The sequence below is a fragment of the Pleurodeles waltl genome, chromosome 12, assembly GCF_031143425.1.
Source record: "Pleurodeles waltl isolate 20211129_DDA chromosome 12, aPleWal1.hap1.20221129, whole genome shotgun sequence".
NCBI classification, from domain to species: Eukaryota; Metazoa; Chordata; class Amphibia; order Caudata; family Salamandridae; genus Pleurodeles; species Pleurodeles waltl.
In genome coordinates, this window is record NC_090451.1 from 678,234,029 (window position 1) to 678,258,980 (window position 24,952).

The window sequence follows — 24,952 nt, forward strand, 5'->3', positions numbered from 1 at the left end:
GCCACCATAGAAAAAACACACAGTGCATGACATTATTTATTTCAGTATGTTTAGAATTTAATGCGCTCCTACCATTGCTTATACTGAGTACATCGGCTCCTCATGCAGACATCAGGGGCAGTGTTTGTGTTAACCCCTTAGCTGCTGGGCCTTTTCCCCCCAGTGCTGAGCCCTTTTTTGGCTATTTGGGGTAGTTCGCGCTTAGGGCTTCATAACTTTTTGTCCACATAAGCTAACCACGCCAAATTTGCGTCCTTTTTTTCCAACATCCTAGGGATTCTAATGGTACCCAGAGTTGGTGGTTTCCCCTGGAGGAGACCAAGAAAATAGCCAAAATACAGTGAAAATTTATTTTTTTCCAAAAAAATTGGAAAAAAGGGCTGCCGAAGAAGGCTTGTGGTTTTTTCCCTGAAAATGCCATCAACAAAGGGTTTCTGGTGCTGAAATCACTATCTTCCCACCTTTCAGGAACGGGCAGACTTGAATCAGAAAACCAAATTTTTCAACACAAATTTGGCATTTTACTGGGACATACCCCATTTCTACTATATTTGGTGCTTTCAGCCTCCTTCCAGTTAGTGACAGGAATGGGTGTGAAACCAATGCTGGATCCCAGAATGCTAAACCTTTCTGAAAACTAGACAAAATTCTGAATTCAGCAAGGGGTCATTTGTGTAGATCCTACAAGGTTTTCCTACAGAAAATAACAGCTGAAATAAAAAAATATTGAAATTGAGCTGAAAACAACAGCCATTTTTCTTTATGTTTTACTCTGTAACTTTTTCCTGCGATGTCAGATTTCTGAAAGCAATATACCGTTTTGTCTGCTGGACTCTTCTGGTTGCGGGGATATAAAGGGCTTGTAGGTTCATCAAGAACCCTAGGTACCCAGAGCCAATAAATGAGCTGCACCCTGCAGTTGGTTTTCATTCTATACTGGGTATACAGCAATTCATTTGCTGAAATATGAAGAGTGAAAAAGAGGTATCAAGAAAACCTTTGCATTTCCAAAATGGGATCAAGATAAGGTTTTGAGGAGCAGTGGTTATTTGCACATCGCTGAATTCCGAGGTGCCCATACTAGCATGTCAATTGCAGGGCATTTCTCAAATAGACATCTTTTTTACACACTCTCTTATATTTGGAAGGAAAAAATGTAGAGAAAGATAAGGGGCAATAACACTTGTTTTGCTATTATGTGTTCCCCCAAGTCTCCCGATAAAAATGATACCTCACTTGTGTGGGTAGGCCTAGTGCCCGCGACAGGAAATGCCCCAAAACACAACATGGACACATCCTATTTTTTTTATAGAAAACACAGCTGTTTTTTCCAAAGTGCCTACCTGTAGATTTTGGCCTCTAGCTCAGCCGGCACATAGGGAAACCTACCAAACCTGTGCATTTCTGAAAACTAGAGACCTAGGGGAATCCAAGGAGGGGTGACTTGCGGGGCTCGGACCAGGTTCTATTACCCAGAATCCTTTGCAAACCTCAAAAAGTGGCTAAAAAAACAAGTTTTCCTCAAATTTCGGTGACAGAAAGTTCTGGAATCTGAGAGGAGCCACAAATTTCCTTCCACCCGGCGTTCCCCCAAGTCTCCCGATAAAAATGATACCTCACTTGTGTGGGTAGGCCTAGCGCCCGCGACAGGAAACGCCCCAAAGCGCAACGTGGACACATCCAAATTTTTGGAAGAAAACAGAGGTGTTTTTTGAGAAGTGCCTACCTGTAGATTTTGGCCTCTAGCTCAGCCGGCACCTAGGGAAACCTACCAAACCTGTGCATTTCTGAAAACTAGAGACCTAGGGGAATCCAAGGAGGGGTGACTTGCGGGGCTCGGACCAGGTTCTGTTACCCAGAATCCTTTGCAAACCTCAAAATGTGGCTAAAATACCACGTTTTCCTCACATTTCGGTGACAGAAAGTTCTGGAATCTGAGAGGAGCCACAAATTTCCTTCCACCCAGCGTTCCCCCAAGTCTCCCGATAAATATGATACCTCACTTGTGTGGTTAGGCCTGGTGCCTGCGACAGGAATAGATCACACAACGGTCAATGTTGGTCCTTACGTGAGGCAGCTGTTGACCCTGGGGTGATCCATTCCTGACACAGGCACTAGGTGTAGGCACTCAAGTGGGGTAGTGTTTTTATCAGGACAGGTGAGGAGTCACTGGGTGGTAGGAATGTTGTGGATCCCAGCATAATTCTGTAGTTTGTGTGACAGAAATGCGAGAAAAATAGAGTTTTTTTTCAACATTTCAGCTTTGCAGGGTATTCTGGGTAAGAAAACTTTGGGGAATCCACACAAGTCACACCTCTGTGGACTCCCCCGAATGTCTAGTTTCCAAAAATGTTTGGGTTTAGTGTGTTTCTCTATATGGCCGCCGAATCCAGGACCAAAAACACAGGTGCCTGCCTTACAAAACCAGTTTGTTTTGCCATAGACAATTTTGATGTCTCCACAATATGATTTGGGTGGTGGAATTTGGGGCTGAACTAAATTGGTGAGCTCCCAAGAGAGCACTCTCTCTCTGCTTGCCGCCGCATTCACCTGCTCTCTGGGTTGGCCTAACCCACTATTACCCAGTTGCACGAACAGCTTGCGAAGGGACAGCAGGACTGTCCTCATCACCTCCCTCATAATGTACTGGAAGAGGAGTTTTCGAATGGGACTCCTCTGACTGAAAAATCACTCCCAGAGTCTGCGCCATTGTCCTATCCCTCAGATGCTGTCTCAGTATCTGATGTCTCAGTCTCTGATCCTATGTCAGAGCGGTCCTCTATAACCCGAGTGCAGGCAGCAGTCATCCATCAAGATGCCATCTCTGCTATTGGCTAAACTGTTGCTCTAAAACACTAGCCTACGTAGACAGTCACAAAATCGATGGTGTGTGTGAGATACGTGCAACAGTAGAGGCCACCTTACCTGCGCTTCTTCCCTCAATCAGCATGTACTTTCAAGACACTCAAAAAACACCTTGTCACATACCATTCGTCACAGTCTTTAGCACCTCCTGCGCCCAGTCCAACAATCATTATTGGTGCTCCCACTCCCTCCTCCTCGGATTCCCTCATTACCACCCAGCAAAAGTGCCCTTCATCTCTCCATAGACTTTACTAATGTACTCAGCTATTTACATAAAATACAGATGTGCTCTTTGCAGTAGGCATATAAACCTTCTGCGCTTCTTTATGGCACTAAAACTGCCACTAGACAAGTCGGACCCTTTTCCCCCCAGGGAAACCACACACATATTGACAAAAGTGATGTATATATGACAGCCAACCACCTGAAACTCAACTCAAGCAAAACCGAAATAATCCTCTTTGGCCCACACAAAAACACCTGGGACCCCCCATGGTGGCCCACCACGCTAGGCCCTGCACCCACCCCCGCCAACTACGCACGCAACCTCAGCATCATCCTAGACTCCTCCCTCTCTATGACCCAACAAATCAACGCTCTTACCTCCTCATGCTTCAACAAACTCCGTATACTGAAAAACATTCAAATGGATCCCCACAGAGACCAGAAAAACTGTCACTCACGCACTCATCAGCAGCAGGCTTGATTACAGAAACGCCCTCTACGCCGGCACCACTCTAAAACTCAAGTGCAAACTACACGCATCCAGAACTCAGCAGCACGACTCATCCTCGACCTCCGCCGACACGAACACATCTCTCCACACCTCAAATCCCTCCACTGGCTCCCCATTGACAAAAAGATCACCTTCAAGATCCTCATCCTCGCACACAAATCACTCCACAACACAGGCCCTGCCTACCTCAACGAGAGTCACCTTCCACACCCCCACATGAAACGTCCGCTCAGCAGACCTCTCTCTCGCCTCTGTCCCCCGCATCAAACACACCACCACCGGGGGCAGATCCTTCTCCTACATTGCACCCAAAACCTGGAACGCACTCACAACCCACATTCGCAAGACCCAAAACCTACTTCTTTTCAGGAAGGGCCTCAAAACCTGGCTTTTTGAACAGTGAACCTCCTAGCCCCTTTCCCTCCCCCCGTCCCCCCCCCCCCCAGCGCCTTGAGACCCTCACAGGTGAGTAGCGCGCTTTATAAATCTCTTTGATACAGATCTACCTATATATATATATATATATATATATATCTACATAGATATATCTATAGATATATCCATGTACCTAGATATATCTATCTACATAGATATATATATATATATATATAGATATATACATATATTTTTTTTTAGTTGTTGTATGGTTTCCTTGGGGGCCAAAATGGCCCCCAGGGAAACCCTACAACATCTAAAAAAAAAATTGCCCCCACCTGCCCACGGGCGACCCCCTGTCATTTCATTTTTTTTTTTTTTGAAAAAAAAAAAATCCCCTGGGGGGCACCTACCTTTTTTTTTATAAAAAAAATTATGCCGGGGGGGGGGGCGGCCCGTTTTCCGTGCTGCGATCGGGGGCCAGGAAACACTTTCAGGAAGGCCTCGTAAGAAAGGGGAGACTCTCCCCTTTCTTACGAGGCCTTCCCGAACGTGTAAAAGGCCGTTTTCCCCATGAAAGCAGGAAGCGGCCGCAAGGCTGCTTCCTGCTTTCATGGGGAAAACACCTTTGCAACGTCAGCGTGCCTCGCGGCGCGCTGACGTCACAAAGGGGCGGGTGGGGGGCGGGGGGAGACACAGTAGCTTCCGTGTCTCCCGGGGGGAGTAAATCAAAATAAATAAATCCTCGGGTGCGACGCACCCGAGGATTTATTAATGCCCTTCCTGGTGTCGGCCACTGGTCGTGACCCGCACCAGGGAGGGTGTGTGGGCGTCGGCCAGTGGCTGACGCCCGCACCTAAGAGGTTAATATTCTTTGGTCTGTGACATCTGGCTGTCCGTGGGACTTCTCCAGTTCTACATTTCTCTCCTTCTTTCTGCACCTCGCGGATGGTTGATACTCTCTGAAGTGCTAAGCAAACATTACAAAATGGATAAAGTATCCTCTGCCGTACATTATAAGGATATTTCAAGTCACTGAGGAGTTCCATATCCATATAGAGGAACAAGGTCGAAGGCCGAGTTCCTGTGTGAGGTTATGGAACCCCAAGGTGACTAGCAATATCCATATCATGTAGGCCTGGGGGTACTTTATTCCATATAATTTATGACTGGACCATCACGTTTCCCAAGAACCACTGAACACCTTGGTGCGTCACTCTTTCATATGAAAGGGCAAGAATGTAAACCTGAAGACTAAAATAAAATATGTAGTGCAAAATTAAACACATTTAAAACCTATGAGACATTTTTTGCAAACAGATATTAGAAACAGTTCAATACAAGTCAGTTTTTTTTATCAAAGAAAGCTGCAGTACCTCGGAATGCATAGAAACATGCAGAAAGATAATAGCTTTTCCCTATCAAAGGAGTGAAAAAATAAATATTCTCTATGCTTGCCATTGTAAGCTGCTTTATTTACGCTCCATGTCCTGACCTACCTTTCATCTGGGCTGTTGGCTCTGGCAGCAGGCATTATGAGGAAGAACTCAAGTATATTAGTGAGGGTCTGACATCTTTCCTTTATAATTAAATTAGAGACAGCTGTTTATACAGGGATTACAGAATACCATGTATTATATTGATGTTACTGTGTTTTGCTTGGCTGCTATAGTTGTTCGTAAATGTTTTTCTTTCCTTCTGCCCATCACATCCATTGCCCTGTAGGTGAGAAGGCAGCACCTTTCTATCAACAGAGCTTCTGTGAATGCTTCACCTACGCCTACCTGTGACTTGTTAAAGCTTAGAGGCAGCTTTTTAGGGGCTTTTTTTTTAAATGTGTGTGGCTGAGGCCACTTATCCTTTAGTAAATACGTAAATTAGCAAGGTTTTTAGTCAAAGTCGTCTTCATATGTCTAAGTAAAGGAGTGTGTATTTTTTGGTTTAGTGTGGCTCAGTTTCTGATATCAGGAAAAAGAGAGAGGAATTGTTGGAGGGGCTTGTATAGTGGGATTTATGCAAGCTTTTAACTGAAACACTAAACTAATTATGAACTAAATATAAGTGTTTGGAGAAAAGTACAAGTTACTTACCTTCGGTAATGATATATCTGGTACAGACATATTCTAGTTGCAGATTCCTTACCTTTTGAATTCCACCAGACGTCAGACTGGATCCGGAGACTTTTTCTTCGAGCAGTACCTCTGCACGCCGTTAGGTGGCGCCGGTCAACTCCGCGGGTGTCAGTGGCGTCATTTTTGCCGTGATGACGTTGCAGTCTTGTATAGGCGCCACCACGGCGCACTGACATCTGTTTCTTTTCACGACTTGCCATGCCAGAAGCGCGGAGCCATGAAGAACACTGAGTGCTGTGCACCAAAACCCCGGCCCTTCAAGGAAAGTTCCCGCCCCAAGGAACCTGTTCGCAGAAGGGGGAGGATTTGCGGGTGGGTAAGGAATCTGCAACTAGATTATGGGGGTTATTCTAACTTTGGAGGAGGTGGTAATCCGTCCCAAAAGTGACGCAAAAGTGACGGATTTACCACCAGCCGTATTACGAGTCCATTATATCCTATGGAACTCGTAATACGGCTGGTGGTATATCCGTCACTTTACCGTCACTTTTGGGACGGATTACCACTCCTCCAAAGTTAGAATAACCCCCTATGTCTCAACCAGACATATCGTTACCGAAGGTAAGTAACTTGTAGATCTGAGACTTCTAGTTGCAAATTCTTTACCTTTGAATAGATACCCAAGCAATACCATCCCCGGAGGTGGGCTGCGAACCAAGATCACACCAGGAAGTAGGACTGAATGATCAAAGTAGCCGTCCCTATGGACCTGACTGTCGAGACAGTAGTGCTTGGTGAACGTGTGCAGAGATGCCCACATGGCTCCCTGACAGATATCCAGGACTGGAACGCCTCGTGCTAATGCTGTGGTAGCTGTAGTTGCTCTGGTTGAGTGAGCTAGCAAGCTCTCCGGGGGTTGCTTCTTTGCCAAAGCGTAGCACATTCTTATGCATAGGAGGACCCATCGTGATATGGTTCTCTTTTGCACCGCCTTCCCTTTCTTCACCCTCACATATCCTACAAAGAGCTAATCGTCCACCCGGAAGTCTTTAGTAGGATCAAGGTAGAACGCCAATGCTCTTTTTGGGCCAGGAGGTGGAGTCTCTCCTCCTTATGTGAGGGATGTGGGGGTGGGTAAAAAGTAGGCAAGGTGATGGATTGACCTACATGGAAGGGCGTTACCACTTTAGGGAGAAAAGAAGCCCTAATGCAGAGTACCACTTTGTCAGAATGTACTTCCAGAAAAGGTGGTTTCGATGACAGAGCTTGGAGCTCACTTACCCTGCGAGCAGAGTTAATGGCAACCAAGAAGGCAGTCTTGATGGTTAGGAGCCGTAAAGGGCAGCTATGAAGCGGTTCGAATGCACATCAGATATGTGAGGACTCAATTTGAATCCCATTGGGGCATGATAAAAGGGATAGGTGGGAAGAGATGTGTGAGGCCTTTGAGAAACCTCCTAAAATGGGAGATTTGAATAAAGAAGGTTGGTCAGGTAGTCTCAGGAAGGCAGAAATAGCAGAAAGATAGCCCTTGATGGTGCCTAAGGCAGAGCCCTGTTGGGCAGGACAGAGAACAAAGAGCAGAACTTTAGAAAGAGGAGCAGAGAGAGGATCGACAGATTTGTTGATACCCCATGCCACAAATTTTTTCCAGCAACAGGCGCGTACTATTTTGGTGGAGGGATGCCTGGCTGCCAAGATGACGCTACAGACTTCGGGTGGAAGGTCAAAGCCATCAACTGTCGCCGCTGAATCTCCACGCAAGGAGGCAGAGAATGATTTATGTGGATGACCGTTCCCTGCTGCTGCGACAGAAGATCCTCCCGAATGGGCAGTCTGATCGGAGGAGCTCTGGCCATGCTCAAGAGCTCGGGATACCAAACTCTTCGTGCCCAGTCCGGAGCCCCCATGATAACTTGGGCCCGTTCTTTCCTGATCTTGTTCAGAACTCTGGCCTGAAGTGGTACGGGCGGAAAGTTGTACAGGAGGCCTGAGCTCCCCCCGAGACAAAAAGCATCGCCGAGCGAGTGCAGCCTTGGAAACTCCAACGTGCAAAACAGCTGACATTGCACTTTCTCTGCGGAGGCGAAGAGATCTAACCAAAGCTCCCCTCGCTGCTGAAAAACACCTTGCGTCACCTCTGGATGGAGATGCCATTCATGTGCGACTATGCATCATCTGCTTAGTTCATCTGCTCTGGCGTTCAAAGACCCCACCAGATGTTGAACCACCAGGGAAATGCCCTGATGTTCCACCCAAGTCCAGAGACAAAGAGCCTCTTGACAAAGAGTCCACTCAGCCTTGTTTGTTAAAGAAGGCTACTGTGATCCTGCAACTTCAGCTCCAGCCAGCAACTGCAACAGTTTCCAGGTTGTGCACGCTTGGAGGACTGCCTGTTTTCATTCTGCACCGGAAGAACCAAAGGAATCTCCTGTGGAGCACCTCTCTGCAATGACAACCGGTACTCTTGGACTCCTCTCGTGTCAACGAGCGTGATCCCTGGGACAGAGGTGGTGGACCGAAGTAATCCTGACTGTCCAAAGGTCCAGCTTTCCAAATTTGGTACCAGCTTTCCAAATTTGGTAGAGGTAAGGGATTGCCTTCCTGTGCCTGACAGTACCCCTGTGCACAGCGTGTTCTGCAGCTCCTTGGGCTTCTGTGCACGTCTTCCAAAAGCCCTTCGTGCACAGTGTTGCCCAGGTCCCCAGCACTTTATCCGGCGATGCTCAGCTCCCTGAGTTGTTCCACGGCGGCATGGGGTCCCTTGGTGTAGTGCTGCGACTGCGGCATTCTGCAACTCCTTTGTCCCCGTGTTCTGGGACTCCCGTGGGGGCTGCCTGGTCTCCTGAGGACTCTCTAAAGTGCTGAGAGCCCCCTCTGTCTCCTCAATCCGAGTTGAGGCACCCAGGTCCCTCCTGGGCCCAGGTAGAGCCTTTTCCCACCAAACACAACATTTGCGTGAGCCAAGGCTTGTTGGTGAAATCCAATGACGAAAACCAGCCTGCATCCAACGACTCGATGTGGGACATCTCTTGCACCAAGCAGGAACCCACAGCTGTCTTCGTTGGTGGATTTCTGCTCTTTTCTTCTAACCAGAGAATCCACTTTTGCTCCTTCATCTGGGTTGGCAGGGGCTCCTGTTTTTCCTGGACTCTTCATTGACTTCTGGACTCTCCACAGGTCTTCAGGTCCAGGAATTCATTGTTGGTGTCTTACAGTCTTGCTTGGTTTTTGCATAGTCCTTTACCATGACTCCTAGTGTGTTCTGAGGAAACTTGCTGTACTTTACTCCTGTTTTCCTGGGCTCTTGGGTGGGGTACTGTAGGAAGTTGGCTCTGTATGCAGTATTTCAAAGTAAGAAATAGCATGCACAGAGTCCAAGGGTTCTCCTTAGAGGTAAGATAGTGGCAAAAAGAGATCATTCTAATGCTCTATTTTGTGGTAGTGCGGTCGAGCAGTAGGCTTTTCAGAGGGTAGTGTTAAGAATTTGTTTTACCAACACAGGCAATAAATGGGGAACCCACATTCAAAGGCAATTCCAGGCCAATAGGTTTTTATATAGAAAAATATATTTTCTTAGTTTATTTTAAGAACCACAGGTTCAAGATTTACAAACAATACTTTACATGAAAGGTATTTCACTTAGGAACTTTAGGAACTTTGAATTAGCAAAATAGCATATACAGTTTTCACACAAATGGCAAATAGCTATTTTAAAACTGGACACTGCAATTTTCAACAGTTCCTGGGGGAGGTAAGTGTTTGTTAGTTTTGCAGGTAAGTAAACCACCTACAGGGTTCAAAGTTGGATCCAAGGTAGCCCACCATTGGGGGTTCAGAGCAACCCCAAAGTTACCACACCAGCAGTTCAGGGCCGGTGAGGTGCAGAGGTCAAAGTGGTGCTCAAAACACATGGACTTCAATGGAGAAGGGGGTGCCCCGGTTCCAGTCTGCCAGCAGGTAAGCACCCGCGCCTTCAGAGGGCAGACCAGGGAGGTTTTGTAGGGCACCGGGGGGGGGGGACACAAGTCAGCACAAAAAGTACACCCTCAGCAGCATGGGGGCGGCCGGGTGCAGTGTGCAAACAGGCGTCGGGTTTGCAATGTAGTTCAAAGGGAGACCCGGGGTCTCTTCAGCGATGCAGGCAGGCAAGGGGGGGCTCCTCGGGGTAGCCACCACCTGGGCAAGGGAGAGGGCCACCTGGGGGTCACTCCTGCACTGGAGGTCGGATACTTCAGGTCCTGGGGGCTGCGGGTGCAGTGTCCTTACCAGGCGTCGGGTTCTTAGAAGCAGGCAGTCGTGGTCAGGGGGAGCCTCTGGATTCCCTCTGCAGGCGTCACTGTGAGGGCTCAGGGGGGTCAACTCTGGCTACTCACGGGCTTGCAGTCACTGGGGAGTCCTCCCTGTAGTGTTGGTTCTCCACAAGTCGAGCCGGGGGCGTCGGGTGCAGAGTACAAAGTCTCACGCTTCCGGCGGGAAACGTGTGTTCTTTCAAAGTTGCTTCTTTGTTGCAAAGATGTTTCTTCTTTGGAGCAGAGCCGCTGTCCTCGGGAGTTCTTGGTCCTTTTAGATGCAGGGTAGTCCTCTGAGGCTTCAGAGGTCACTGGACCCTGTGGAACACGTTGCTGTTGCAGTTCTCTTGAAGTGGGGAGACAGGCCGGTACAGCTGAGGCCAAAGCAGTTGGTGTCTCCGTCTTCTCTGCAGGTTTTTCAGCTCAGCAGTCCTTCTTCGTCTTAGTTTGCAGGAATCTAGTTACCTAGGTTCTGGGAGCCCCTAAATACTCAATTTAGGGGTGTGTTTAGGTCTGGGGGGTTAGTCGCCAATGGCTACTAGCCCTGAGGGTGGCTACACCCTCTTTGTGCCTCCTCCCTGAGGGGAGGGGGGCACATCCCTAATCCTATTGGGGAACCCTCCATCTGCAAGATGGAGGATTTCCAAAAGTCAGAGTCACATCAGCTTAGGACAACTTAGGGCTGTCCTGACTGGCCAGTGACTCCTCCTTGTTTTTCTCATTATCTCCTCCGGCCTTGCCGCCAAAGGTGGGGCCGTGGCCGGAGGGGGCGGGCAACTCCACTAGCTGGAATGCCCTGGGGTGCTGTAACAAAGGGGGTGAGCCTTTGAGGCTCACCGCCAGGTGTTACAGTTCCTGCAGGGGGAGGTGAGAGGCACCTCCACCCAGTACAGGCTTTGTTACTAGCCACAAAGTGACAAAGGCACTCTCCCCATGTGGCCAGCAACATGTCTGGTGTGTGGCAGGCTGCTAAAACTAGTCAGCCCACACTGGAAGGTTATGCTTAGACACTGTAAGGACATAGTGCTCATGCACCTATGCCCTCACCTATGGTATAGTGCACCCTGCCTTAGGGCTGTAAGGCCTGCTAGAGGGGTGACTTATCTATACCTGTAGGCAGTGTGAGGTTGGCATGGCACCCTGAGGGGAGTGGCTTGTCGACTTAGTCATTTTCTCCCCACCAGCACACACAAGCTGGCAAGCAGTGTGTCTGTGCTGAGTGAGGGGTCTCCAGGGTGGCATAAGACATGCTGCAGCCCTTAGAGACCTGGCATCAGGGCCCTTGGTACCAGGGGTACCAGTTACAAGGGAATTACCTGGATGCCAGGGTGTGCCAATTGTGGAAACAAAGGTACAGGTTAGGGAAAGAACACTGGTGCTGGGGCCTGGTTAGCAGGCCTCAGCACACTTTCAAATCATAACTTGGCATCAGCAAAGGCAAAAAGTCAGGGGGTAACCATGCCAAGGAGGCATTTCCTTACAGGTACTTTACTTACCTTTGGTGTTTTCTTACACTCCCAGTGCCCCTCTACACACTACACTTGCCTAGGGGGAAACCGACATTCGCATTCCACTGTTTTAGTATATGGTTTGTGTTGCCCCAAGGCCCGTTGCAATCAATTGTGTTTTTCACTGTTTGCACTCTTTTCTGACTGTGTACTTACCTAATTTTGGTTACTAGTGTATATATTGTGTATAATACTTATCTCCAGGAGGAGTATTGCCTCTAAGATATTTTTGGCCTTGTGTCACTAAAATAAAGTACCTTTATTTTTGGTAACACTGAGTATTGCCTTTCTTGTGTATCAATAAGTGTGACTATAGTGGTATTGCAAGAGCTTTGCATGTCTCCTAGTTCAGCCTTGGCTGCTCTGCTACAGCTACCCCTAGACAGCCTATTCTGCTAGACACTGCCTACACTAAGGTGGATCACTGAACCTGGTATAAGGTGTAAGTACCTCTGGTACCCACTACAAACCAGGCCAGCTTCTCACAGTTCGCCATAGTCTGGAGGTGGGAGACGACTTTCTGGGGCGTATTTGTCTTGAACAGCCAGTCGTCGAGGTAGGGGAAGACTGGGACCCCTAACTTGCGCAGATGAGCTGCAACCAATACCATCACCTTCATGAACACCTGAGGGGCGTTGGTAAGGCCAAAACGGAGGACGGTGAATTGAAAGTGCTCCTGGCCTACCACAAATCTTAGGTAACGTCTGTAGGGCGGCAAGATGGGGATGTTGAAGTATGCGTCCTGCAAGTCCAATGATATCATCCAGTCTCCCAGGTCCAGGGCAGATAAGACCTGAGCCAATGTCAGCATCTTGAACTCGCATTGGAGGAAGAGATTGAGGGACCGAAGATCTAAGATAGGACTGCGGCCCTTGTCCTTCTTTGGCAAAATAGCGGGAATAACAACCACAACCTACTTCTGATGCAGGGACCCTCTCTATAGCTCCTTTGGCCAAAAGAGCTTGGACTCCCTCGCAGAGAAGTGTCATATGGTCCTCCGATATGTGGTCGAATGAAGTTGACATGGCTGGAGGAGAAGATTTGAAAGGGAGGGACTAGCCTTCCGAACAATCTGGAGGACCCACCTGTCCATGGTATTGGATTTCCAGTGGGGTAGATGATTGTGAATTTCTGCCACCAACTGGTTCCAGGTGTTCCAACAGACTAGGAAGGTTTGGAGGCTGAGGGCGGGAGGGGGTCAGGGTGGATTGGGCGACCTGCTCTCCAAGATCGTGGGATCCCACGTCCGCGGCCACGCAGGGGCTGTACAGCATGTGTGGGTCGATGGCTCAGTGGAAAAGGACATGGTTGGGTGCCCCTTCCAAAGCCTCGAAAGGGGCGAGAGGGGGACTGGTGGGGTCTAGGGGCAGGAGCGAGGCCAAGGGACCGGGCCGTGGCTTGGGAATCCTTGAAGCGCTCGAGCACCGAGTCCACCTTGTCTCCGAAGAGATGGGTGCCATGAAAGGGCATGTCCATCAGCGTTTGCTGAACATCACCCGAGAAGCCTGATGTTTTCAGCCGGGTGTGACGTCTTAATGCCACAGTCGATGCAACCGATCTGCCTAGAGAGTCGGTTCTATCCAGTCCACAGCGAATGATGAACTTGGCTACATCTCTCCCATCTGCGAGCGCTTGGGAGAGGACAGTACAGGCCTCCTCCGGGAACTGTAGGCAGCACCGGCGCAACTGTATCCCAGAGAGTATGGGAATAGTGGCTCAATCGGAATGCAGTGTTCACGGACCATAGCGCTAGACTTGCAGAAGAAAACATTTTCTTACCCAAACTATCCAGTCTTTTTGATTCCCTATCCGGAGGGGTGGTAGGGAATGCGCCAGAGGAAGAAGAGGAAGCCTGGATCACAAGGCTCTCAGGCGTGGGGTCTTGAGTGAGGAATTTCGCATCTGTTGGTGGAGGTCGATGGTGGTGGGCAATCGTCCTATTAACAGGAGCCCCTGTGCTGGGTCTGGACTAAGTACCCAAAAGGATGTTGGTCAGTGCCTCACTAAAAGGGAGAAAGGGGTCTGATGTGGAAGACCCTGGCTGAAGAACATCCACTAGGATATTAGGCCTAACCTCCCAGAAGGTAGCTGGAGGTCCAAGACCTCAGCCGCCCTTCTCACAACCATGGAGTACGTGGTGCCCTCCTCCATAGCCACGGTAGGGGGAGAGAGCATACCAGTGTCAGGGGAGGTGTCTAGACCATTGGCTACACCCAAATTCTGCAGCCAGTCCATTTGGGGGTCCAACTGGTATTCTGAAGGGTCCAGTGGCCCCTCTAAACTCTCTCCATATCCATATCCATAAGTATAAGGGTCTGGATCAACCCTGGGCCCAGGAGAGCCCATAGAGATCGGAATCGGCATTGAGCAACATTGTTCTGGCTCCAGTTCATCGGGTATGAGCATAAGGTTGATGTCGATTGTGGGTCCAAGCGACATCTGGAGCGTCGACATCTGACCCGACACCGGGAAAGGTCGCTGTGGCACGACCGGCGTCGGGGCGGATCCGAGATTGGATCCAGAGAAGCCCTCCAGAGTCGTGGCCGAAGCCGACGACTTTGAACCCGAGGGTGCCCTCACCAACTCACCTGTGCCTGAGGGCACCGAGAGTGGGACTGTCTGCCCAAAAATGAGGTACATTGCCTCATAAAACTCTTTGTGCTGGGCAGGGTACGCTCCGACTCCCAGGAAGCTGGAGAAGTGCAGGGTGGACCTAGATGGAGGCTCCGAGGATGGAGGCCTAGAGCGTCAACACTCTTCCCACGCCACATCGTCCGAGTGACGGGGTGAAGCTGAAGAACGTTTGTTCTTTTTCGACTATTTTTTCTCATGACCAGAATGTCCCGATGACTTTGAGGACGAAGAATGGTGGTGATTCAGAATTCAAGTAAAAACAGGTGCTGAGTGAGGGGACCCATGGGTGGCATAATACATGCTGCAGCCCTTAGAGACCTTCCCTGGCCACAAGGCCCTTGGTACCAGGGGTACCATTTTCAAAGAACTTATCTGTGTGCCAGGGCTGTGCCAATTGTGAAGACAAAGGTACAGCTTAGGGAAAGAACACTGGTGCTGGGGCCTGGTTAGATGGTCCCAGTACACTTTCAATCATAACTAGCATCAATAAAAGGCAAAAAGTTAGTGGGTAACCATGCCAACAGAGGAATTTTCCTACTGTAAAGAATCTGCAACTAGAAGTCTCTCTCAGATTGTACGTTTTAACTGTACTGAAAGAAACTGATGCATACCCAGCAGTGATTTGGAAAATTACCTTGCTGCCTGTTTACATTTCCAAAGATCTTTCAAAGCTTGCACATTGTAGGTGCACTGCAATTACCTGAGAAAATAATGTACAATAGATGAACTGATTGTGTTTTTATGCTAGCCTCATCTTGTCTCATCTGCTTTAGTGGGATCCAAAGGACAGAGGCAAGGGATGTACGGGAGAGGGAGAACCTGGTTGCACAATGAACATGAATGACACTCCTCTGAACAGAATGGCTTCCCAATGATTTGTTAAAAAACATAAGTGATGAGTGGATATTTCCCATATGTGCCTGGCTCTACATTCTGCTGTTTCCGAGTAGCAAACACACCCTAATATTGATGCCACACCATGCCTCTAACTTTCATGACATACACTTCCTTTCTTTTTGTCTTACTCTTTCAGGTGTTTTTACCCCTACTTTTTCTTTTTTTCTTACAGCTTAACTATCTTTCTGCTCCTCCTTCTTTCTCACTTTTCTGCCTTTCCCTCTCTTGCTTTGGGTCATTGTCTGATAATGAAAAATAAGTCTTGCTCTCCAGAAATTATTGTCAGTGCCCAACACTTGAAACCACTGGCACAATGTAGGCTGCTGCAGCACAAACTCATCAGGTAACTAGGCCTGCCCCTCTTGCTGCAAATACCCATAATTTAAGGAAGTATTTTATTGAGGAAGAAGAGGAATCTTTAGATAATAGCCTGTGATCAGATTAAATTGAACATGAACATGTTTGACTTGGGCTCACCTGCCATTCAGAACTCAATGCAACCATCTCTTCAAGGCCTGTAGGAGGATGGACATGATGAAAATACAGTGGTGCATATGGATCAGAGATCAGTCTTAGCAGGAAGCGGGATGAATGTAGAAGTGAAGGATAAGGAAGCGTAAACCACAAACTGGGAACTGTGGCTAATGGAGAAGGGTGCAGAGAGGCACACATAGGGGGTCATTACGACCCCTGGCGGTACTTTCCTCCATATTATGACATTGGCGGTTTGGCAAAAGCCAAACCGCCAATGTCCCACACCGACCGCCACGACGGTAACGGCCACCCACAGTAATTTGACCCCACCCACCGCCATGGTTTCCATGGTTTTTGTACCACCGCGGAAACCATGGCGGTAGGCACTATCAGTGCCAGGGAATTCCTTCCCTGACACTGATAGGGGTCTCCCCTGCCCCACTCACCCTCCCTGATGCCCCCCTCCCTCTCCCTACCCCCGACATACACACACCTACACGCACATACATACACACTCATGCACCCCCACATTCACCCACGCATGTATACATTCATACGCACACACACACAGCAACTCACTAACATACTTTCTAGCACACACGCAATCACACAACACAACATACACGTACACTCACACCCATTCATGCACACAGGCATAATACACGCCTCACACCCGCATGCTTGCATGCAAACACAGTCACACACACACACAACACCCCCATCCCCTCCCCTGTTGGAGAACCCGACTTACCTGCTTGCAGGGGGTCCTCCGGCAGAAGACGGGACGCAGCGCTGCTGCCAGCAGCAGCATCCAACAGCAGAACACCGCCAGGCTGTATCATGGGTCATGATATGGTCTGCGGCTGTCTACGGGCATGGCGCTGCTGCTGGCAGCAGTGCCACCTTACCGCCGTCATGACCGTAGCCGGAATTCCACCAGCCTTCCGGCGGAATTCCAGCTAAGGTCATATTTTGGTGGACGGTTGGTAGTCACGGCGACTGTATGTTGGCGTCCGTCGCCGTGGCGGTAGGTGGCATTTCCCCCCAATGTAGTAATGAGGGTCATAGTGTGGCAGTGGCATAGGCCTATAAGGATAGAGAAGGGCACAAGGTTGGGATGGCACACAGAAACAATGAGCAGAGTTTGAAAAAAGAGGAATGCTTGATCGGAAAGGAGATCAATGATAGAACTGTGACAGGGAGTTGTGCTTACGTTTGTGTGTTTTCTTATCATTTCTGTTCAGAGTCAGTGCCATAGCAAGGGTCTGACAAGCACCAGTTTCAGATAAGATTTTTGAGATATGTGTAGACAGATTGTTATACGCACCACCACTTTCATATTTCACCAGCCGCCACTGGCTGAGTGCTGCCTTGAGGTACTTTTTGTTGGGTAGGCATTACATGAGTACAGCATGGGCTTTCCCATGCATCCACCCATGTATTTTGATGCAAACCCAGATTTACAAAGACTAGAAAACCTGGGTTTGCATAAAATAATGCTCCTATCCGTATCCGACAAAGGCATAACAAGAAGAAATATCTTTATTTCTCCTTTTTATTTCCTCCTTCCATGTCTGCAGAATTCCACATGTCAGATATAAAACTGTTTACACCAAGCCACCATCTCCCTGTGAATAACAAATCTTGGCACACAGCAGGTGCATCACAAAATATGGCCAAATTCTCTGATCGCAATTTGATAGTTTAAATTCTAGCCAATCTATTCTTAAGAAATTTTTCTCCACTCAACTGATCTCAGGAAGAAATTATTTTTATTGTCTTGCTACCACAGAATCAATGTAGTTTTGATTGGAGAGTATGCACATAACATATGCTAACTGCTCAGAGCTTGAACTACACCCAAAGGATGCAGAACCAGACATTTACATTGATTCTTGGCATACGGATCCAATCAAAGAAGCTTAGAAGAAAAGTGTCCAACATTGGCTTCCTTTCCCATAAAGGTAATACAACATTCTTCATCAAGTGTGCTGGCTTTTTCCAGATTTCCAAGATTACATGAATTAGTTTTTGTACAAAAAAAAAAAATTGGTGACTATACTGGTCCTTCAGCATGAATCAAGTTCTCCTTAGCTGATGCTGTATACTGCTGGGATAAGGTGCAAGCTTTTATACTATATGGATAACAACTATGGTAACAACTAGGTAAGCCACCAACCTACATTAAGGCATGGACGGTGGTACCTTCCATGTATGACTCTATCTCAAGACTTGCAGTAGGAGATTCTAACCTTTATTAGACATGCTAGAAGCGATAGTAGACAATTACATTTTCGAAGGTCTTTCTACACTCTAAGTAAAGAGCCACCTCTGTAGCAAAAATATTTAAAACCCAGATAATAGGGTAAAATCTTCCTCCATCCTCAAGTGTCCTGCTGAAAATTATCTTTAGTTCACAGATAAAGGGTAAAATCTTCCTCTATGCCCAAGTGTCCTGTTGAAACTATCTTTAGTTTCCGTTTTGTCACTTCTCTATTTGTGCAACACAGGCCATAAGCAATGCATGGCCTGTACTGTCTGTACTGGAAAAGGGATGAAATATAATCAAACATGTAGTGCCATTCAGAAAACACTATTGGACTGAATTAACGTTAGCTTTCAACAGCCTACCAGGGTGGCAGAGTAGCCCATCTACCATGCTGGCCTCTGATGTTCTCCCAAATTTTGGAATCCCTGGCTCAGACACAGTGTTTTTCACCCAAGCAGATCCTCACTTTGGTGAAAAATGCCTTTAGCAGAATGTTCACCACTGCAACATGGTCAACTGCAGATCATAAATGTAGGTTCTGAAATAGGGGTTTATTTTTAATATCCATTTTAATAATTAACCCTCTCTCAGAACACCAGAGACATTTTCATGGTTTACTGTGCAAGGCTTATATGGTTTATAAGGCAATTGTACCCAGAAGTAGTACCACTGGCATTGTGGCAGGTGACCCATCCTAAATACTGCAATATGCCCAACGCCATTTCCAGTGACATCACATCCATTAGAGCAGACTTCTTAATGCTGAAGCCATATGTGGCTCCACCATAAAGAGTCATACCTTTCACTTTCCTCTAAATGAATCAGGTGAACAACAAAGTAGGGGTGCAAGATAGATGTTATTATTATGTTCGAGTGTCTGATAGGTGTTCTCCTCTGAATTAGGCCCCTCATCATCAAAACTAAAGACGTAGTATTATAATTTCGGATTGATATTTAGGTTTATCATATCAGAGTACAATGGCCTTTGAAGGGTATAAAGCAGATCGGTCATAAGTGTGGATAAAAGTGGCATGCTTCAGGTGCCTACCTTCATGCCCTTTGGGTTGCCCCTGATTGGCATTTCTGGTGGTAGTGAAGCTAATTGAAAGAATCGGAAAGCCGTAATCATTACTCATGTTGTGCTTCTGCAACCATCATAATGTGGTTACCTAACAAGTCTTAATTCTTTGTTCTGGTCCAGCTTCTTCACTACATCAAAAATATCCACCTGCAGGGAAGCACTAGGACCTTTTTTGATAGGTACGGCAACCCTCCCGCACGTTATGATGTTGTGAACTGGCAGCGCAGTCGCCAAGGCACCTTCAAGCAGGTGAAGGTGGGAGAATATGACTCTAGTGCCCCATCAGGCACAACCCTCATCATCAACAATAGTGCCATCTTGTGGGCTGCAGGAAGCAAAGAGGTAAGAGGTTCTGCATCAGAATGAGAATGTACCTTTTTGTGTGTACCAGACCACAAGTAAAGATTTGCAACAACTGAAATAAGATGGAAAGTTGTTTTTTGTGGAACTAAATTTTTAGTTCCTCTAGAGGAAGACCCTGCCTGGTCTCTATTCCTCAAGGTTCAGATTTGTGCTTGCATAGGAAAAGTGGCTATTAATCATGAATGTAGATGTGTACAGTGCAGGGTTTGACTTGTGTGCCCTCTCACTTACCTAATTATACTACTGAGATGCCTCTGCGTGGTGCTTTAACAGCCTAGAAACCAAACAAGGCACATTTGCCCTCTCCACAAATGACTATAGCAAAAATAACAGGTAATGGATGGAATGATGAACAATACAAACATTCACCCCCATGACAAAGATCTGGGTTTGGTCAATCGTTTTTTTGCCCACTACGCCACTCGAGTTTGGACCGAGCCATATGTGAATCAGTCTTGACCCTGTCCCCATGGGGACAGCACAACCCGACCTGCCAGGCCAGGTCCTCCCTGGACCGGAAACAAGCATTCTGGAACCGGTTTCGGGGGATCACCCCTCATCAGCTAGGCTAGCTTGAATTCTGTGGTGCAGTGAGCATAGGACCCATGTCTGGGTATACCCTTCCCACTTAGGGCGACAAAAGCAAAAAGAACAGATGATGGATGGAATGCTGAACAATGCAAATTTTCCTCCCCAGTCACAAAGATCACAAATGACTACACCAGGCTTATCCAAGAGTAGCTTGTGCGCTACTGATAGCTCTCCACTTACTTGTAAGTAGCTCATATGTGTGCAGGCCAGCCTACTATATTAGAATCGTTTAATTAGGTGTATTACTTTATGGATACCAAACTTGACAAGCGTTTATTAAAGAATACATTTGTGCATTTTCAGAACTCATATGCTGATGTTTGTAGAAACATTTATTAATTCCAAAAATATATAAAGAAATGTGATATTTGAGTGCTAAATCTTGCGTGTTGGTAAGGGTCATTCTTCTTATTTTTAGCTTGGTGCCAGGCGCATGGCTTGCACGGTTGTTCAGTATTAATTATGTAGAGGCAACCCAAATTGATAAAGCCTTTATAGATTTTGCCTCAACAACATATGCAGCACATGCACTGTCCTTGCAAAACCTTTTGTAAACTAAAAAAAAGCTTAAAAGGGACTTAGAGCCAGCCTCATGCTTTCCATTATTTACCATTGGTTGGCTTGTAAGTTACTCTTATTTTTGTGGTTCTTATTGGTCAATGGCTTCCTGTGTTTTCTGATTCCTCCTAGGCTTTGTGTTCCTGTCCTTGCAGTGGAGAGCAGACTAACTACATTTTGCATATCTGCAGCCAGTGCCATTCCACTGGGGTCAGGCTCCTGCAGGCTCTTTATTTTTTTAGTTTTGGACATGCACTCTCAGAGATTGTTTATTTTTTTAGTTTTGGACATGCACTCTCACAGATTGTATGCCTCTGCACCTTGTGTCCTGCCCTCTTACCACCCCTCCTGTAGCTTTCTCCACCTCACTCCCCTGCTTCCACTGTCCATTGTTAGTGCTGCCTCCCTGCTCCCCCTGCTGTCTGTTGTTGATTCCCGCACTTCACTCATATTAACTTATCTTGCTGCTCCCTCTCTTGTCCTCCCCCTACCTTCCTGGCACTAACAGGCCCGCTACAAAAAACATTACACAAAGCGAAAAAGCCCTCACAGAGCTATTTGGTTTTGTTAATGTTTATAAAGATGTTGCACAGCAGCGCTGATTACTGTGCAACTTGGCTTGAAGTAAACAAAAAAATCTCCATGATGTCGCCAATGCTGGATGAAACATAGCACTTAGTTTTTTTTTTTGTTTTTTTTTTAAACTTTAAACCGTGTTGTACAGCGGTACGCCCTGCTAAGGAGCGTTTCTAAAAAAAACATTGACATGCCAATAAGTCTCTCATAGGCAAAACCTATTGGCTTTGTCAATGCTCATTTACTTTATGTATGACAATTCTGTCTAATGCATGGAGGAGATACCTGCTTATAATCTGACATAGGGTGGCCACTAATTTTACCTTGGCTTATGTAGACACTGTTACAACACTAATAATATGAGTAATTTTGGTCGACTTACATTGAACATAAGTTGCTCATATTACAGAAAATATTGGAGACCCCTGGACCCTACACGACAAATGTGCCAAACATTACTCTATTAGAGAGTTACAGTCTGTGGGTGCCAGGCTGGAATCCCACTGGGGAACACAATATAGGCCCCAGTGGTGGGGGTACATTGGGGGCCCCACCCAGAACTTTTCAGATAGCAGTCTTGGTCTATACAAATGTTTATATCAGGAGCCACATTCACTGTCTTAGCCATAGCAGCTACAACACATATGAGACATGGGATGAGGAGCGCAGGATATCAGCCATCTTTGCTCTACCAATTCTACCAATGTTCTAATCTCTGTGCCTTCCACTACCAGCTGGTGCATCCCCTAGTTAGGGCAAAGTGAACGTAGAGAGGCATCAGATCCATATGCATTCATGTCTACACCCACACCCCAAAGCCCACTGGGCACTCTCTGTGGTCATGTGCAGTCGACCATAATGCATGGGGTGGCCTGAGACAAAATACAAACACGATTTGCACTCCTCATGTACAAATCTCACTGCACACATCATTCAGCTATTCACAAAGGTGTTTGGGCAATCCACATTGGCAACAGTCTGCACCCACCACTCCCACCCCATAACTCAATGGCCATAACCATTGCACAGCTGGCTGCCAGTGCATTGCCTGACCTTCGACCACACAATGCAAACAGTCCTTGTGCCACACGTGCACAGCACACATCCACTGGCAGTGTGAAATTACTACTATGCACAGGGTGTGTGCTCTGCCTATGCCCTTTGGCCAGTTTTTGTACACCCAATCCCACCTCAAAAGGCTTTTAGCAGAGTGAATTCAACAATGGACAATGCAGCTGATCAATTGCAAGTTTCTGTTTTTTTAATTTGTCCTAGCACTTGAGAACAGCAGTAGAGAGTTTAATTAAAAAAAGAGAAAAAGTCTGGTGTCCTACTTTTAAAACTATTTTATTAGCTTTGTGGAAGAGGGCAACCCCACAAATAATTTCTATATATGTTGGGGAGAATGAATATGTAGTCAAGAGCCGACTGTGTTATTTTTATCCCACATTAGCAAGCAGCTGCCATGTTCCTCCATCTGCCACAACAATTAATGGGAGTGGGAGGGCCAGGTCACTGATAATTGTCCATTACTTAAAAGGAGTTTACAAAACATCTATACCTAATGCTATTACTCAACAGTAGTAACTACTAAAATATTGTTTATACTATTCTTTTTACCAGCTGGGCATGGGGTCTTCTTCACCATCATCATTTGCTTGGGGGAAGGCCCGATAGCTAACAGTTTCCACATGAGCCAGTTCTTGAAGGTACCTGATAATTTTGCTACAGACTTAGGATTTGTTCGTCTGATGGCCTCTTTGTACAAGGCCAAGTAGAAGGCTTGTCATGTACCTTTCCCTGAACGTGGGCAATGCTGTGGGTGGGTGGCCAATACATTCTACTTTTGACCTTGGGCAAGGCCATGAAGCATCCTAGAATGCAATGCCCAGGCACTTGAAAATGGTGAGAAGGCAACTCAAGGAATATTAGCCAAAGATTCTGCCAGGATTGCTGTAAGACTAGCAAAGAAGAAAAAAAATATCATGTAGCCCTCTAGAATTTTGACCAGAATGTAAAGATTTAGACATGTGCTTTAGGGTGAAAGGTGAGTGACAATGAGAGACTCTGGATCAACAGTTGATAAGTGGAGAGACGGATGGAGCTTTTAGAACATTTCTTAAACATGAACATTCTTTGGGGTTTAGGTGCTTAAGTGCTTCTAAGAATTGTGCAATAGGCATGTTTTCCTTTTCCTAGCCAGTATTGAAAGGACCAGTTTAATTAAGATATTGTTTGTTGGAGTCTTTCTAAGGTTAGAGGAGGTTGCACATGGTTGCTGAGTGGGCGCTGCAAGATTCCCAAACAGGTCTTCTTCAATGTGCATTAGATTTCTGACCTAGTGTATTTGTCTTCGATTGACCTGTAGTTAGCACTCTTAAATGTTTAAAGTGAATGAAACCTAGATGTGGGCTGAATCAAAAAGTACTTAATTCTATCTCTAAATATCTGAATTATTTGGAAATGACATGGTTTAGAATAGTAATAAAATTGGTTGGGTTGATGCAATGCCACGTTAGACTATTGTCTTTCGTTAGTCCCATTTAGTTGAAAACGGGCAACAACAAATTGGCAACCTAATAGACGTCACAATCACAAAGAAAGATGTTGTTTTCCAAGTCTGGGATTTGTGTGATAAATGGTAAACATGCTGTTGAACCAGCTTGATTGGTAGTTTTTGGAGATGTTAATCTTTGAACTTCTGACTGGGTGTTTTTGTGTGACTCCTGCCACGCCACCACATTTTTTTAACTTCATGTATGTTCATGTGCAGTCATGTTTGCATGGGAGGACGTCTTTATGAAATAGAGTACTTCCATCCTAATAGGTTTTCATTGTTATGCAGAATTATGGAATAGTACTGTGGTAAGTTGGGCTCCATGATGATTCAAGACGTAGTCACTCCGGTTTTTGTTAAGATAAAGCAGTGAACTTTGAATTTCCAGATAATTACTGTACTTTTGTAGTGGGAAGTACTTTCATCTCTTTAGCATGTAAAACCTAAGAATTGGAACATTGTGACTGGCAACTAGTTTCTGCAGCCCACCATTGTGTTTTTTGAGTTAAATATAATAAACTAGCAGTATTGGAGCATCAAGCAAGTGATATTTCTATAAACAAGCAACTATGGATATTTGACTTCCAGATATTTTAGCTACAAGGTTAATATTAAGGTTGTGTAGCGCTCCTAATTACATGTTGAATAATCATGTGAAATTAAATAAGATTTCAGCAAGATTACGCTAGAAGAGTAATCTTAAATTTAGTTCTATTTCTTAGTGCAAAAATGTCCCCTTGTGCCCAAAACAAAAGTGAGGATGCATTTTGAATTAACAAATAGTGCTAAATGGAACAGAACATGAATGAGGTAGGAATTTCCCCCAACTTACTACCAGCATTTAGCCAGGCGTGAGACTGGATTTGGAGATTTTTTCTTCGGGTAATACCCTTGCGTGTCGCTAGGTGGTGTCGGTCGACTCTGCGGGTGTCATAGTCGCCGTGATGATGTCGGGAGTAGTACATAGACACCGCCACAGTGCAGTGACGTCAGTTTCTTTTAACGACTTTCCACGCCAAAGCGCAGAGCCACTAAGAACACTGAGATTGGTGCGCCAGAGCTAAGGACCTGAATGGGAAATCCCTGTACCTAGAAATCAGTTCG

The 24,952-nt window shown here is 46.5% G+C and overlaps 1 protein-coding gene across 1 annotated transcript in view; it reads left to right on the forward strand.

Moving 5' to 3' along the window:
• LOC138267242 (extracellular calcium-sensing receptor-like) overlaps positions 1 to 24,952 on the forward strand; it is an 83,468-nt gene that overhangs the window by 33,093 nt on the left and 25,423 nt on the right. The window contains exon 6 of the mRNA XM_069216099.1: positions 19,324 to 19,545. Within this exon, the coding sequence (XP_069072200.1) occupies positions 19,324 to 19,545 (222 nt within the window). The remainder of the gene's footprint in view (positions 1 to 19,323; positions 19,546 to 24,952) is intronic.